Source organism: Fukomys damarensis, unplaced genomic scaffold (assembly GCF_012274545.1).
Source record: "Fukomys damarensis isolate Sample0158 unplaced genomic scaffold, DMR_v1.0_HiC HiC_scaffold_39, whole genome shotgun sequence".
NCBI classification, from domain to species: domain Eukaryota; kingdom Metazoa; phylum Chordata; class Mammalia; order Rodentia; family Bathyergidae; genus Fukomys; species Fukomys damarensis.
The window spans coordinates 48999703-49016910 of record NW_022900951.1 but is presented as its reverse complement, the minus strand read 5'-3'; the positions used below and the strand labels follow the sequence as shown (position 1 = coordinate 49016910).

General features: G+C 33.7%; 1 protein-coding gene across 1 annotated transcript in view; it reads left to right on the top strand.

Annotated features, from left to right (window-relative positions):
* The window catches only part of Faah2 (fatty acid amide hydrolase 2), a 186178-nt gene that overhangs the window by 58520 nt on the left and 110450 nt on the right, over positions 1-17208 (top strand). The window contains exons 3-4 of the mRNA XM_010615713.1: positions 1207-1343; positions 10373-10582. Of these exons, the coding sequence (XP_010614015.1) occupies positions 1207-1343; positions 10373-10582 (347 nt within the window). The remainder of the gene's footprint in view (positions 1-1206; positions 1344-10372; positions 10583-17208) is intronic.

Sequence of the window (17208 nt, the reverse complement as noted above, 5' to 3'; positions counted from 1 at the left end):
GGTCTTTTTATTTATTGTTAGCTTTTTCTTTAAAGTTTGCTTTATGTGCAACTAGCACAGCTGTTCCTGCTTGTGATTTTTCCATTTGTATATCTTTTTCTAAGCTTCAACTTTCAGTCCGTGTGTATCTTCAACAATGAGATGAATATCTTCCAGACAACATATAGTTGAGTCTTTTTGTTTATATTCAACTACATTCTAGATTGATGAATTTAATTCATTTACATTCAAAGTTATTGATTATGAACTTCCTCCTGTAAATTTATTCCATTTGTTTGTGTATATTTACAATTTCTTTATTTTTGTGCTTTAGCTGCTATTTCTCATGGTAAGGTTTGATTGACATTTTGGGTGTGTAACTGTTCTTACATGGAGTGTTGTATAGTCCTGTACTTTCATGATTCTAGTTATCTTTTAGTTTCTAGTGATTCTCTTTTTGGGTGTTTCTTATAGTTAAGCCCTGAAGGCTTTTTCTTAAAAAGTTTTGAAGTCATATGACACAGATATTTTATGGAATTTTTAATTTCCCTTTAGAAGTCATTGTATTACAGTTACAGAAATATTTTCTAATTATATATTTTAGTGCTGGTTTAAATATATAATAAAAATATATTATTTGGGACATAGTGATTTAAATATATTTAATTATATATTTAATTATATATTTTTATAATTATTGAAAATTGGATGAATTGTATTTATTACAGAAAATTTGCAAATTAAAAAATATTTATTTACCTTTGTTCCAAAGGAATAGTTATTTACTTTTTCTGTTTTGTTTTGTTTACAAATGCCATATACATTTTCACATGATTGAAGCCATACTATAAATATTACACTGTAACTTTTACTAAATCATATTGCATCACGAAAGTTTCCAAAAAACAGTGTAACTTTCATTAATGAGTATTTTTATAGCCTATGCATTCATACATAGCAGATATCTATCATAATTTATTATTGATAAGTTACTTCATGCTGTTTTCAATAAAAATAATGATGCATCGGTCATCTTTCTATAACAATCCTTGTTAGTATGTAAAATTGTTGCTCATTTGATGAATCTTTTCAAGGAGAATCATTGGCTCCAATGGGTCTTTACAAGAATCTTGTTGGTACATTAATTTTAACATTCTGGCTTTATTTTTTGTATACTTGGTTAAATGATAATTATATGTATTTAGATTTTGCACTCTTTCTTTCTAGGTTTGAGGCAGCCAGAAAAGAGGCACTTGCTGTAGATCAAAGACTTGCAGAAAACCAAGAAGATGAAACTATCTTAGAAAAGAAATGGCCATTACTTGGTGTTCCTTTGACAGTAAAAGAAGCATTCCAGCTACAAGGTATTAGTCTTTTTATATTTTTACCTCCATGGACTAAATTCCCAAGTGGTGCAAATTTTGAATTATAAAATTGAAAGCATATCATTCAAGTGTTGTCTGTATTGCTTCCTGAGATTTAAAAGAAGAGAAATATTCAGGAATTTCAATTGAGAAGAGAAAAAATAGTGTTTATTCCCAGGTTAAATTTATATGATCTAAGAGGACACTGTGTTCAATACTTATTAGTACTCATAGTAGACATATAAGAATATTATTATCTTTTCATATGTAAACAATGAGGCTTGTGACTTCAAGTATCTTGCCTAAATGAATGCTCAGATTCTGATAAAAGCCCACGATTTATGATAAAATTCTTATTTGGAACTTCCTATTGGTCACAAATGTAATTGAAAATCCAAAATATTTAAAAATTAAAAAGCATAATTTTATTTCTTTCTTTCTTTCTTTCTTTCTTTCTTTCTTTCTTTCTTTATTTATTTATTTATTTATTTATTTATTTATTTTGGAACTACTTATCAAATTTGGGACCTTGCACAGGCAGTGGAACCACTGAGCTAAATCCCCAGCCCTAGATAGCATAATTTTAAATATCACATGAGTCAAAGAAATACAGTACAGGGAAAAAAGTCAATGGAAAGTAAAAATAATAATATAACAGAACTAAGGGGCTGCAGTAGAGGGAGATTTATAAATTTGAGTGAGCAAGTTTGAGAAGAAGAAATGTTTTAAATCAATAATATGCTTTCACTTTGGAAATGTAGAAAATGGAATGAAAATTAAATAGAGCAAAATAAGTGAGGAAATCATAAAGATTAGAGTGTAAATCAATAAGATAGATAACTCTAAAACAATAGGTATCATCAGTGAAACCCAAAAGTGGCTGTTGGAAGAGTTCAATAAATCTGATACATTTTAGCTTAATTTCATATAAAAAAATGAGTTGGAACACATAAATTAATAAAACAAGACCAAACAAGGTGGCATGAGTACTGTTTCTAAACATATTAAAAATTGTAATGTAATATGATGTAAAAAATACATTTCAAAAAATTAGAAAACTTAAAAAAGGTACAAATAAATAAAACTTACTCAGAATAAAGAGAAAATATAAGTAAATTTTAGCAATTAAATAAATAATAAATAATCTTTAGTACTTAAAGATTTCTACACAAAAAATAACCCAGGTCCAAATGAATTCAGTAGTGAACTGATAATTTATTAGGAACTTAGATCATCATGTTAATTGAAATAAACCAGATGAAGAAAAAGAAGCATCATATATTTTCTTTCATATATGGAATCTATAAAATGAACATGAAAGCAGAATGGTGACTATAAGAAAAGAGGAAGAGAATCAGGGAGGTGAGAAAGGAGTATACTGGAACATATAAGGAGGGTTAGATATGATCAAAGTATGTCATATGCATGGATGAAAATGCCAACATAAAATATTCTGTTCATACAAGTAAATAATACAAAATCTTCAAAATAATTTTTTTATAAATTAGAGGAGGACACTTTTTCCAACACATTCTTTGAAGCTGGCATCATTCTGACACCAAAGCAAAAAAAAAAAAAAAATGTAAAGACCAGAACCAGAGGCCCACCATACCATCTGTAGTTTCACAAAGATCCCAGGAAATAGCTCTGTGAACCACAGGGATTCAGTCGAAGTGGATCCCAGCCAGGGCATGGCCCCAAACCTAGAGGCTTGGGCAAACCCATACAAGCCAAAGGCCTGCCCGGACAAGAGCAACACAGGTGCATAAGCTTCAGCCAGAGGCCCACTATACCAGTGGTAAGTGCATACAGATCCTGGGGAGCAGCTGTTTGGACTACAGTGGCAGGGCTAAAGGCAGACTCCAGATAGGGCTCTGCCCCAACCTCAGAGGCTTGGGCACACATCCCATAGCCAAGGGCCCACCTGGAAAATAGCTATACAGGCATACAGGTTGCAGACAGTGACTCACCACAATATCATTGTTTCGTGCACAGAGACCCTAGGCAGAACCCCATGCAGACAACAGGAACTGGGGTGTACAGTCATCAGCCAAAGGCCCTCCCAGACAACAGCTACCTAAGGGCCCCAGCAAGAAGCAAACCTATATAGTTCCCAGGCCCTAGCCAGAAGCCTGCCCAGTCAACAGGTCACTTTAGGGATCCAGAATGCCACGATTCTGAACCAAGGAATTGGTGTACTGGTGAGCAGGAGAGTAAAGGCTTCTTGGTGGATTGCTGAGAATTGAAGACCACTGGGTGACCAAAAAGTTGGCTTAATGAAGTCACATGACTAAAATGGGAAGATACATAAACAAAACTCAAAGCCAGACTTCCATATAACCCAAGGCAACCTTATAGGGAAATGAGATGTAAAAATCTGATATTTAACTACATGGACTAACTGAACTGTCAACAAAAGAGGATCTGAAAAAAATGGAATCAGAAATAATTTCTCAGGTAACAGCAAAGATTATGCCCATAGTGCAAGACTTGATTAATAAATCCAGAGCAGACACAGATAAAAAAAAATGGAGGAGCTGAAGAACATGATGGAATCATAAGGGACCATGAGAAATCAATGAAGCAGCTAATAGACAATGCAAAGAAGAATAATATAAGACTGATTTGAGTCAATGAAGAATCAGGAGACAGTGCAGATGACATAAAAAATAGTTTACAGAAGTAATGGCAAAAAATTTCCCAAGCAGGAGAAAAGAACTTGACATAAAGGTAAGTGAGGCATAGAGGACTCCAAAAGGCAGTCACTAAGAAAATCTACACAAAGGCATATAACAGTTAAGAATCCAGAAGCCCAACAGAACAAAATAGAAAAAGTTAGAGAAAACAAAAAAAATCACATGTAAAAGAAAGCCCATCAGAATCACAGCAGATTTCTCAACACAAATCCACAAGCAAGATGAGCTTGGAATGATGTACTTCAAGCCCTAAAGGAAAACAACCTCCAACTTAGATTGATGTACTATGAAAATTATCTTTCAAAATTGATGGAGAAATAAAATACTTACATGATAAATAGCACCTTAGGAACTTCATGAATACTAAACCAGCACTCTAACAAATTTTAAAAAATATCCTAGGAAAAGATAATGATGATCACAACCTCAGGAAGCCCAGCAGAATGAATCCACTGGGCCTGACAAGAAATGAAATGCAAAGAGGGAGAATCCAACAAAAAGAAAAAGTCATGACAAGGATATGTCAATATATATCACTTATAACCATCAATGTTAGTGGTCTCTAATCACCAATCAAAAAAAATAGACTGGCAGAATGGGTGAAGAAGCAAAAACCAACAGCATGCTACATTCATGAAACACAGCTACATCAAAAAGAAATTCATAGACTGAAAGTTAAAGGTGGAAAACAATACTTCATGGGACAGGAACCTGAAGAAAAAGCAGGAGCAGCTACCCTCTTTCCAGATCATGTAGATTTTAAACCAACACTGATTAAGAGAGTGAAAGAAGAACACTACATACTTGTAAAGGGAATAATAAAAGAGGAAGAAATTACAATCTTTCATATACATATATATATATATATATATATAGCACTAGTATGCCCAAGTATATAAAATAAATACTCACATATATCAAAAATCATATAAGCACTGATACAGTCAGTATTTGTGGGGGAACTCAATACCACACTGTCACAAATGGATCAACCAGACAAAAAATAAAAAATGAAATACTATAACTCAATCAAACTCTTGAATAAATGAATTCAACAGATATTTGCTGAGTGTTTCAATCCACAGAATCAGAAAACACATTTTCAGCTGCAAATGATCATTCTAAAAGATAGATCATGTACTAGTTCATAGAACATGTTTAAGTAAGTGCAAGGAAATTGAAGTTAGCCACTGTATATTGTCAGAGCACAGTGCAATGATATTAAAGAACAATAGCAAAACAAACCTCAAGAATTTCATAAACATGTGAAAATTGAACAACACCCTTCTGAATAAAAGTGAGTCACAGAGCGAATTAAAGAGGAAATAAGATAGTTTCTATAATGAAATCACAATTTCAACACAACATATTGGAATTTATGGTATATAATGAAAGCAATCTTATCAGGGAAATTCGTAGCAAGGAATACTCAGAGAAAGAAGTGAGCTGACATAAACAACCTGATGATGAACCTCAAGCTTCTAGAAAAAGAGGAGCAGGACAAACCCGAAGCTCATACAAGGAAAGAAATTATAAATATTACAACAGAAATAAATCAAATGGAGAATAAGGGAATGTTACAAAATATCAAATAAGAAAATAGTTGGTTCTTCCAAAGAACAAACAAAATAGACAAATCGTTTTCCAACCTTATCATAAAAGGAATGAAATCACCCAATCCATGCAATTAGTAATGAAAAGGGTGAAATTATGATGGGCCAAGCAGAGATCCAGAGGATCATCAATACCTACTTTGAGAACCTATGGACAGATTCCTAGATATGTATGAATTACCAAAGTTGAATGAAGAACAAATACAAATTCTAAACAACACAGCATCGATCAATGAAATTGAAAATGCACATAAAATTTACCAACTAAGAACTGTCCAGGTGATGATGGCTTTACTGCTGAATTCAATAAGATATTTAGAGAACTATTGCCACTACTGTTTAAACACTTCAATGCAATTGAAAGGAAAGCAGTAGTCCCAAATTCAATCCTGGGATCAAGCATCACCTTGATCCCAAAGACAGAGAAAGACCAAACTGCATAAGAGAGCAAAAGGCCAATCTCACTAGTGAACATAGAGCAAAATCCTTAATAAGATACTGGCAAATAGAATGCAGAAGATCATCCAGAAGACCATATACCCTGACCAAGTGGGATTCATGCCAGGGATGGAAGGATAGTTCAACATTCACAAATCAATAAATATATAGACTGCATTAATAGAGCAAAGGACAAAAACCACATGATCATCTCAATAGATGCAGAAAATGATTTGACAAAATCCAACACCCATACCTGACAAAATCCCTACAAAAATTAGAATAGATGTTCTCTACCTCAACCTGATAAAAGGCCATCCAAAAAAAACCAACAGCCAATATCACACCAAATCTTCAAAAACTGAAATCCTTCTCACTTAAATGAGGAACAAGACAAGGATGTCCCCTATGACCACTCCTGTTCGATATAGTTTTGGAAACATTAGCCACAACAATTACACAAGAGAAAAAAATAAAATGAATAAGATAGGAAGCAAAAATGTCAAACTGTCATTACTGCATTCTATAATCAAATTAATTTGAGCAGTGGTATACAATGTGAACATTACAAAATAAATATCTTTCCTGTAGAAGAACAAAAGACTCCCTGAAGAAGGAACTGGAGGAAAAACACCCTTCATGGTAGCATCCAAAAAATGAAATATCTAGGAACCAACCTGATGAAAGAAAAGTAAGATGCCCACTCTGAAATCTATACCACTCTGAAAAAAGGGATGGAAAAGGAAATAGAGAATGGAAAGACATCCCTTTCTCCTCTCTAGGAAGAATCAACATAGGGAAAATAGCCATGCTTCCAAAACTGATATGCAGATTCAATGCAACCCCAAATAAAATTTTAGCAGTATACTTCACAGACCTTGAGAAAACAATTCAAAAATTTATTTGACTCAAGAAGAGACCTAGAATAGCAAAAGCAATTCTAGGCAATAAAGACAAGGTAGGGGGTATCACAATCCCCAACTTAATACTAGACCACAAATCCACTGTAATAAAAGCAGCCTGGTACTGGTAAAGAAACAGACCTGAGGATCAGTGAAACAGAATATATTTTGCAGAAACAATTCCAGAAATACCAAGCCACCTCATCTTCAACAAATATGCCAAACTCCTTCACTGTAGGAAATATAGCACCTTTAATAAAGGTACTGGAAATAATGGTTTTTCATTCCCCAATGATTAAAACTAGACCTGTATCTCTTAACATATAATAAACTAAAATTGAAATGTGTTAATGATCTAAATATTAAAACAGAATCACTAAACCTGCTGGAAAAGAGGTTAGGTACAACTCCTGAAGATACTGGCAGAGGAAAAACTTACATGAAAAAAAAACTCATTTTCATGTGAACTAGTGCAAAGAATTATCAAGTGTGATCTGTTCTTATTGAAAAGCTTCTGTTTTTCAACCAAACAGAATGAAGAGACAACACATAATGTTGGAAAAATTTTACCAGCTGTTCCTCAGACAGAGGTCTACTTTCTAGAGTATATAAAGAACTTAGAAATATCAGACCTCCCAAATTTGAAGACCCAATCCAAAAATGGGCATCTGAAATGAACTATTTCTCAAAGAAGAAGAAATAGCAAATAAATATATGAAAAAATGTTCCACATCACTGGTCATTCGAGAGATGAAAATGAAAACAATGTTAAGATTCCCCTCACCCCATAAGGAATGGGTGCTATCAAGAAATCAACCAATAACAAATGCTGCTGGGGCTGTGGGAAAAAGGGAACTCTTCCCCACTCTTGGTGGGATGTAGACTTTGCAACCACTGTGGAAATCAGTATGGAAATACCTCAAAAAGTAGAATTATGGGTCCCATTTTACATATCTATTCCCTTGCTAGGTATCTTCCCAAAAGACTTAAAAGGACCATACCATGGGATATATGTCAACACATCTTCTTAGTGGCACAGTTTATAATAGCTAAAACTTGTATTCTGCCCAAATTGCACATCACCTGCTGACTGGATAATAAAAATGTATTTTTTTAAAATAAAGTGGAATACTCAGCCATAAAGAATGTGAAATTAGAAGCATATACTGCTAAATGGATGCACATTGAGGTGATACTATTAAGTAAGATAAATAGGACACACCTGTGTAAATACTGAATAGTTTCTCTGGTGTGAGAAACTGAATATATATACAAGATCAAAATGTATAATCAATAATGTGAAATAGGAAGGAAAGGTACAAAGGGGAAGTAGGAGGGGTAGGGGAAAAAAAGGAATAAGTGTAAGAAAATTATAAAATTGAAACACAGGCTTTGTAAATAATGAGTGGTGGAAGGTTTTAAGGGAGGGCAGGAAATTGGGGTAAAAATAAAAAACAAGGTATAGTATGTAAAGTTACAAATTCCCAGTGATGAATACCAGCATATTGTATACCTAAAATGTTCCAATAAAATTAAATAATTTTTAAAAGAATATTTTAATAGTTTTATGTGCTTATAAATCCAATACCGAATAAGCATTATTTCTATATCCATTTATTTTTTGTAAACCTTGTCACATTGTATATCTTCTATAATTTTCCCATGAATTGTGTTTGTGATTTTTCACTATATATATGTATTTGTCTCTAGTTCCATTATTTTCACCTCTAAAATTCATGTAATTATATGAATCTACTAAACTTTATGTTTTTTTCTTTTTTTCATATAGTATCCATTTTTCTCACTATAGATTTGTGTACATTGAGGAATTTTCCCTGGGTGTCTATAAAATTGTACTCTTAAAGTTTCTTATGGTAGAAAGTGTAATCTAATTTACAACATGTTGTGATGATGCTTACCATGTTATCTTAGTTGTTTACATTCTACTAGAACACATATTTCTTTGTTTTTAACCAATACTTGGTGGTGTTAAAATTTAATGTTTTGTCAGTGCAATAGGTGCGAAATAGGATTTTCTTACCCTCTTAACTTTGGACTTCTTTCATTATATTCGAGATCACATATCTTGTGCTTTCCATTTTTTGGCCTTTCATTATTCTTTGTAAAAAATTCTTGACTGTTTTCTTTGCCTGATTTTCTTTTGCAATTTTTATTTTTATTAGTATATATTTGCAATACGTAATGACTACATTCTTAATGGGAAGTTCGTGTATTTACATATCTCTATTCTTTTTTTATCCCCTTTTGTTTCATCCTTCTCCACTTCATCTTTTGTTGTCCTTATCAGTTGCAGAAGATCTATTTCCCTCTTTTCTGTTATCCACCTTTTATTATAGTATTTATATTTTGGATTTCTCATATAAAAGAAGCCTTGCACTACTTAGGCTTCTGTGTTTCATTTAACTAACAACATTATGGTGTCAAGATGCCATATTTTCTTACAAATAACTCAAGTCTATATTTTTTTCATGGCAGAGTAGTTATTGGTATATCCATCTACTGTTTGTTGATCTATAGGAGTTCATATATATTATGTAATAGTATTTATGTGTCAGTGCAAATAATTTTTCAGTGTATTGTTTGTTGATTCAGTTTACATTATTTTGCTTGAATAAAAATATTTAAAGTTTTGAATAAATAAATCTTATATTTTTATAATATTATTATTTATATGTTGTTTACAAAATATTTCCCAGTTGTAACATTAGGGATATATTTACATATATTTTCTTTGAATATTTAAAAATTCAGTTTACAAACTTAAATGGTGAGTCTTTCCATATTCTATTTTCCTTGTTTTATTATGCAGGAATATATATGTATTTTTATTAAAAGTGGGTTTTCTTCCTATGATTACTAGATCATGCTTTACTTACTCATCTAAATGACACTTCTATTTTGTACAAACTCTCCTGTATACTGGTTATTTTCTGGTCACTTGTGTTTATTCATGACAATGATGCAATCACTTTATATCTCTGAACTAATTCATCTTTAACACTATCTAACAAAAGAACTTAACTAGTTTTGGTGGCTGAAGGATAAAATTAGTAATAAAAGCTTTTATTTATTAAATATTTTAAACACTTTACATTAATTATCTAGCTTAATCCTCAGAAAAATAGTAATTTTGAAAAGTTCATTGATTTGCACAAAATTTGGAAAGATAGTTGAGTATAAAGTTTAAATTTGAATTCAGTTCTTATTCTAAGTACTGTGTAGTTTTCAATACATTTTACTATCTCTCAATAGTAAATGAATTACTTTTGTATAATAGCTGGTTTGGTTCATAGTAGGCAAGTGATAGCCATTATTTTTACTTAGTAGTATTTTGACTCTATTTTCTGTGTCTATTATAGGAATGCCAAATTCTTCTGGCCTCGTGAACCGTCGTGATGCAATTTCAAATACAGATGCCACTGTGGTTGCATTACTGAAGAAGGCTGGTGCCATTCCCCTTGGAATAACCAACTGTAGTGAGTTGTGCATGTGGTATGAATCAAGTAACAAGGTCTATGGCCGATCCAACAATCCATATAACTTACAGCATATTGTTGGTGGAAGTTCTGGTGAGTTGAACAATTTATTTAAGGAATTCATATGAAATATAGATACACTATTGCAAAATATTTTGAGAAAACAATGGTCAGCTGTTTATGGGATAAGATGTTAAAAAAGTGTCACAGATCTTTGAGAAGAACTCACATTCTTATTTCCTTTGTACCTGTGTGTGTGTGTGTGTGTGAGAGAGAGAGAGAGAGAGAGAGAGAAAAGGAAGCAGAGAAGATATGTTTAGGATTTTTTGGAAATAAAGCTATGAAAATTGTGTCAAAATATATTGAGCTTCAATAACTTTGTGACAGAAACTGTGCTGATGCAAGAATGTAGACGATGTGGAATGGAAATCCTCTCCAATAAAGTAATATTTGTGTTGAAAACCAAAGGATCAAAGAGGTCTGGTTACTCATTGAGAGCCAAAGTATATGGGTTAGATAGCATTGTGGATAGAGGGAATAGAATGTGCAAAATCCTAAATGTGGGAACATGCTTAGTGATTTCAGTGTAGTGAATGAAGATTGAGAGGAGCTAGAGGTTAAATCAGAAAGTTTGTTTTATATCTGATTATATAGCAAAGCAAAAGAAGTAGCAAATAGAAAAGATGAAAATATATTTTAATAGCATAGGAGACAAATGACAGTGACTTCAGGTAGATCTTCTTAATAAAAAGAAGTAGATGGTGTACAAAAGATATTTTAGAGGTACAATTGAGTATGACACATCATAGACTGTAAATGGAGATATCAACATAGAAATAAAAATGAAAGTGAAAAACCACTCCAGGCTTTATCAAAGGCAGACACCATGATTAAGAAATAATTTATGCATATGTTATTTTTAGAAGTTTGTGAGATATCTAGTGGATATTTTAAGTGGCCTGATGATAGCAAATAAAAAAATTGTTCCACATCACTGGTCATTTGAGAGATGCAAATGAAAATAACACTGAGATTCCACCTCGCCCCACAAAGAATGGCTGCTGTCAAGAAATCAACCAATAGCAAATGTTGGCAGGAATCCTTCTCCCTTGTTGGTAGGAGTGCAGAATAGTACAACCACTGTGGAAATCAATATGGAGATACCTCAAAGAAGTAGGATTAGAGTCTCCATTTGACCCAGGTATCCCTCTGCTGGGTATCTTTCCAAAAGAATTAAAAGTATCATACCACAGTGATATATGTGCACCCATGTTTATAGTGGCACAGTTCTTAATGGCTAAAACTTGAAAACAACACAAATGTCCATCAATTGGATACTGGATAAAGAAGATGTGGTTTTTTTAATTCTATAAAATGGAATACTTCTTAGCCACAAAGAATGAGAAACTAGAAACATTTATAGCTAAATGGATGCACATTGAGGATATACTCTTAAGTGAAATAAATAGGACACACTTGAGTAAATACTGAATAGTTTCTCTGGTGTAAAAACAAAAAGTGTAAATAAGTTTCAAATGATATTATTCGGAGTGTGAAATAGGAAGAAAAGGGCTAAAGGGGGAATGGGAAGGGGAGGAGAAAGGAAATAAGGGAAAAGAAAATGTGAAAAAGAAAAAAATGAAAACAAAGTATTTGTAAGTACAGAAGGGTGAAGTGGATGAATGGAGGGCAAGTGTATGTGAAAAAAGAAGAACCAAGATATATCATGTAAAGGTACATGATGCCAATGATATATGAGACTGCACTGTTTGCTTCAAATATACCAATAACCTTAATGGGGAAAAAAGGATTGTCAGTGCTAAAGCAACACAGAATTTTGAAGTTTCATTATTAAATAACCTTGGTCATATAAAGTAGATTTGCAGTGGTTCAGTTTTCTCAGCTTGTAAATGGCTATAATAAGAAAAACTACTTGTAAAGTCATTCTGATGACAACAATGTAAACATAACTTCAGGTTTCTGTTGTAGTACATGAAGAGTAAAAAGGTTATTTCCATCTACACAACAATGGATGCAGCTGCATGAACTGAAAATCAGCTATTATCCTTAATATGAGACCATTGAGGCCACTTGGTGACAGAAGAAACAAAACATAAACTGTAATTGATGACTTACTGCAGGCTCAGTGTTCTGGCTTGTGCTTAGATGCACCACTCAAAGCCTCATGCACTCTTACATGGACTTTTTCCAGAGGTGCCTGGATCTAGCGTGTGCGAATATTGATTAAGTGTGTGTGATACATAAATTAGTCCACTGATTGGTTTATCATAGTTCTAGGCATGCATAATTTGAAGGCCCTGAGTGTAGGTAGTACTGTGTAATAGACCTGTAGCCTGAATGGAATGAATGGGAAAGTGAGGCTCAATACCTTGCTGTCTCTGCCTGCTAGGGTTTTTATCTCCTTGTCCATGCCTCTCTACCATGCTACCCTGCCTTTCAGCCAGCCAATTAGGAAAGCTCTAGAAACTGTGAGCTAAAACAAAACCTTTCTCCTTTAAATTGTGGATTTCAGATATTTTTCCCTAACAACAAGAAACTCACTGAGACACTCAGTATGGTCACATTTGTGAGATGTTTCAATGGTGATTCAGTTTTAAGAATCCTCCATTTTCATCAGTTTTACCTGTAGAAGCCCTATCAAGTTCTGACAGTAAAGGTTTAGAGAAAATTCTATCAAGTTTCCAGTAGGGAAGGTAAAAACTAGCCATTATGAAATATCTCAAAAGTATTCTGATTTTCCACTAAGGGATACTCAGAAAAGTTAATTTGCAAGAACATAATCAGGGTTTTATCAATTACTAGTTAACATGTACTTGGAAACAAGACATATCCATGTATCTCTAGGTTTCTTTTCCTACCAGGGGTGGGGAGGAGCAGAAATGTGAAAATAATAGGTTAGGGTCACAGGCCAGGAGAGAGCCCACCTAAATGTGTGAGACATGTTCATAGGAAAATAGAATACCAGGGATTTTGCTCAGTGGTTCCACCACCTGACTCACAAGTGCAAAGTCCCAAGTTCAAACCTCAGTACCAAAAAACAAACAAACAAACAAACAAACAAACAAAAAGAATGCTTCTTCACCCTTTTGTACACATTTTATTGTGGCATTGATAGAATCTTGTGAAACAGATAAATATATTGGAAAAACTAAGCACTGTAGATATAATTTAAGAGGTTTTTCCATCTGCAGAATCATTAAAAAAAAAGCTGCACAAGCTGAAAATCAAATGCCATTCTTAGAAACTTGTGAACAGTTATGTTGAAGGCACATAGAAGAAAGAAAATATAAAATGCAGTTGATTCAGTATCAACAAATTTGATAGTTGAAATTTCTGTGGTGATAGAAATACTATGAGAGACCCAACCAAGGATATCAGATGAAAATACCTTATTTTGTGCCACAATTACAAAAACGTAAGCATAAATTAGCATCCCACAAAAAATAAACAAAATATCTCATACTAAAGATTGATTTGCCTCAGATTATTTTATGCAGAATACCATGAAAGTTTAAAACAAAAAATTAGGACATACTATAACACAAGCAACACAATTTGACAAAACATCAAACATCAAAATCAGATTAAAGTGGGTCAGAAATTTTGAAATTATGACAGGTCTTGGTTCTCATTTTTTCCCCTTGTCCATACCCTCCCTTATACCTAGAATGTACCAATAAACTCAATAAAAAATAAAGAAACAAAGAAATTTTGAAATTATTGTGGAAATTTAGAACAACTTTTGTTACCATGAGAAAGGCTATAAAGCAAAAAGTAGACATAATAAAACTACAAATGTATAATGTAAACAAAATGATGCAAGAAATAAAACTTAAAAGAAAATACTAGTTCCTTCCCATACTCAATCCTTAACTGCTTGCAGGTTTTGCCTAGAAGCCTGCTTGGGTCACAGCAGCATGTATATGGGCAGGTCCTACCCAGGGTCCTGCCCCATTTCCAGCATCTGGAACTCACAGGCCCAGATAAAGCCCCACCTAGAAAAGAGCTGCACAGGTGTACAAACAACAGCCAGAGGTCTGCACATATTCCATCTATATGTATGCACAGAGCTCAGAAAGAAGCCCACTTAGGCCAAAGTGGTACAGTTACAGACAGGTCCTATTCAGGGCCAAGCCCTGACCCAAGCAGCTCTGATCCACAGGCCAGCTAAAGGTCCACTTGGAAAAGAGTTGCACAGGTGTACAAGCAACAGAGATAGGCCTACTCTGATACATTAATAAGTGTGCACAGATGCCAGCCAGAAACCTGTTCAGTCACCAGGGACTGGGGAACTTGGCCCACAGCAAAAGGCCCAAACCAAGAAAATAGATATGCATAGGGCAGGCCCAGGGAGAGGCATGCTCAGATACCATTTTAAGCATGCACAGGACCCAGCCAGAAACCAGCTTGGACAGGGCAGCACAGGTATTCAGAAGGCCACCATTAAGAACCCAGGATATGGTAAGCTGGGAATAGCAGACTTCTAGATCACTTAAAGCAACCTCAAAGCTTAACAAGATGGAAAAATCTGATACTTTACCACCTGTACTCCCTGAACTGGCAATGGATGAGTGGAAAAATGGAATCAGAAATAATTTCTCAGATAACAACAGAGATTGTGTCTATAGTGCAAGACATCATTAACAAATCTAAAGAAGACACAGATTAAAAAAATATAGAAGGAGGTGAAGGGAGGGTAGGGGTAAGGGGAAAAATGAGAATCAAGACTTGTCATGTAGAGGTACAAGATCCCAACAATGAATGTAACTACTGTATCCCTAAAATGTACCAATAAACTCAATTAAAGCTGAAAAAAAATATAGAGGAGCTAAGGAACACGTTGGAATCCCAGCATAGGAAACAAATGGAATCCATAAAATAGATGCAAACAGATATCCAGGAGATTAAAAAATCCATTGAAAGTTTACACAGGAGAATATAAGGATAGGATATCAGATGTAGAAGGCAGGATTGCAGTTAGTGACCAGGAAAATTTAAAAAATCTTAAAAATAATAAGAGACCATGGGAAACCAAACCATCAGCTCCTAGATGATTCAAATAAGAATAATATAAGACTGATTGGAGCCAATGAAGAAAGAGGGGAAGAGAATATGGCATAAAAAAACTGCTCATGTAAATAACGGCAGAAAACTTCCAAAGCAGGGGAAAAGGAACAGACATACAAATGACTGAGGCATATAGGACTCCAACCAGCTAGGATGAAAAAAAAAATCTATACATAGGTGTATAATAGTTAATATTACAGAAAACCAATAGAACAACAAAATTCTACAAGCAGTTAGAGAAAAGAAACAAACTGAATACAAAGGAAATCCCATTAGAATCGTAAAAGACTAATCAAAAACAAAACCTGAAGGCAAGAAGAGCTTGGAGTGAAATATTTCTAGCCCTAAGAGAAGTAAGCTCCAACCCAGATTGATGTACCCTGAAAACCATCTTTGAAAATTGACAGAGAAAAGACAAAGAGCATCTGAAGAACTGCATGTACCAAACCAGCACTACAAAATCTTTTAAACAATATGCTAGGAAAAAAAAAGAGGTTAAAAATTCCAGGGAGTCCAGCAGAATGAATCCATCAGGCAAGCCAAGAAATTAAATCCAAAGCTGGCAAATGAAACAAAAAGAAAAAGTCATGATAACAATAAGTTAATATTAGATCAGCTGCAATCATCAATATTAATGGTCTCAATTCACCAGTAAAAAGAAATAGACTGACAGAATGGGTTTCTTGACCCAACAGTATGCTGCATACATGAAACACAGTTACTTCAAAAAGAAACTCATAGACTGGATGTTAAAGGGTGGAAAACAATATTCTATACGACAGGAACCTGAAAAACAGTAGTAGTAGCAATCTTTGCAGATCAAATGCACTTCAAACTGATGCTGATTAAGAGAGACAAAGAAGAACACTACATACTTGTAGGAGAAAAAACAAAGAGGAAGAGGTGACAATCATAAAATATATGCACCAAATACTAATGCAACTGTATAAAACAAATAGTAACAGACATGAAAAATCAAATAAGTACTACTTCAATATTAGTGGTGGACACCAATACCCTTCTGTCACTAATAGACCAATCCACTAAACAGAAAATTTAAAAATACTATAACTCAATCAAAATCTTGAACAGATGAACTAAAGAGATATTTAGAGTGTCCCACCCTGCAAAATCGAAATGCACATTAGTTTTGGCTGCACACATGAGTCATTCTCAAAAATCGATCACATACTTGCTGATAGAATATGTTTAAGTAAGGGCAAAGAAATAGAAGTTATCTGCTGTATATTATCATATAATAGTGCAATTAAATTGGAGATCAATAGCAAAAGAAATGTCAAGAATTTCATAAACACATGGAAATTGTACAACGCACTTCTGAATAACTAATGGATCACGGAGGAAATTAAACAAGAAATCAGACAGTTTCTACAATTAAATGACAATGTTAATACAACATATCCGAATCTATGGGACACAATGAAAGCAGTCTTACTAAGGAAATTCATAGCAGTGAATACTCATAACAGGAAAAGAGAGTGAGCTAAAATAAAAAAACAGATGCTGATCCTCAAGCTTCTAGAGAAAGAAGAGCAGGACAAACTCAAAGCTCATGCAGGGGAGGAAATTATAAAGATCAGAGCAGAAATAAATTCAGTAAATAATAAGAG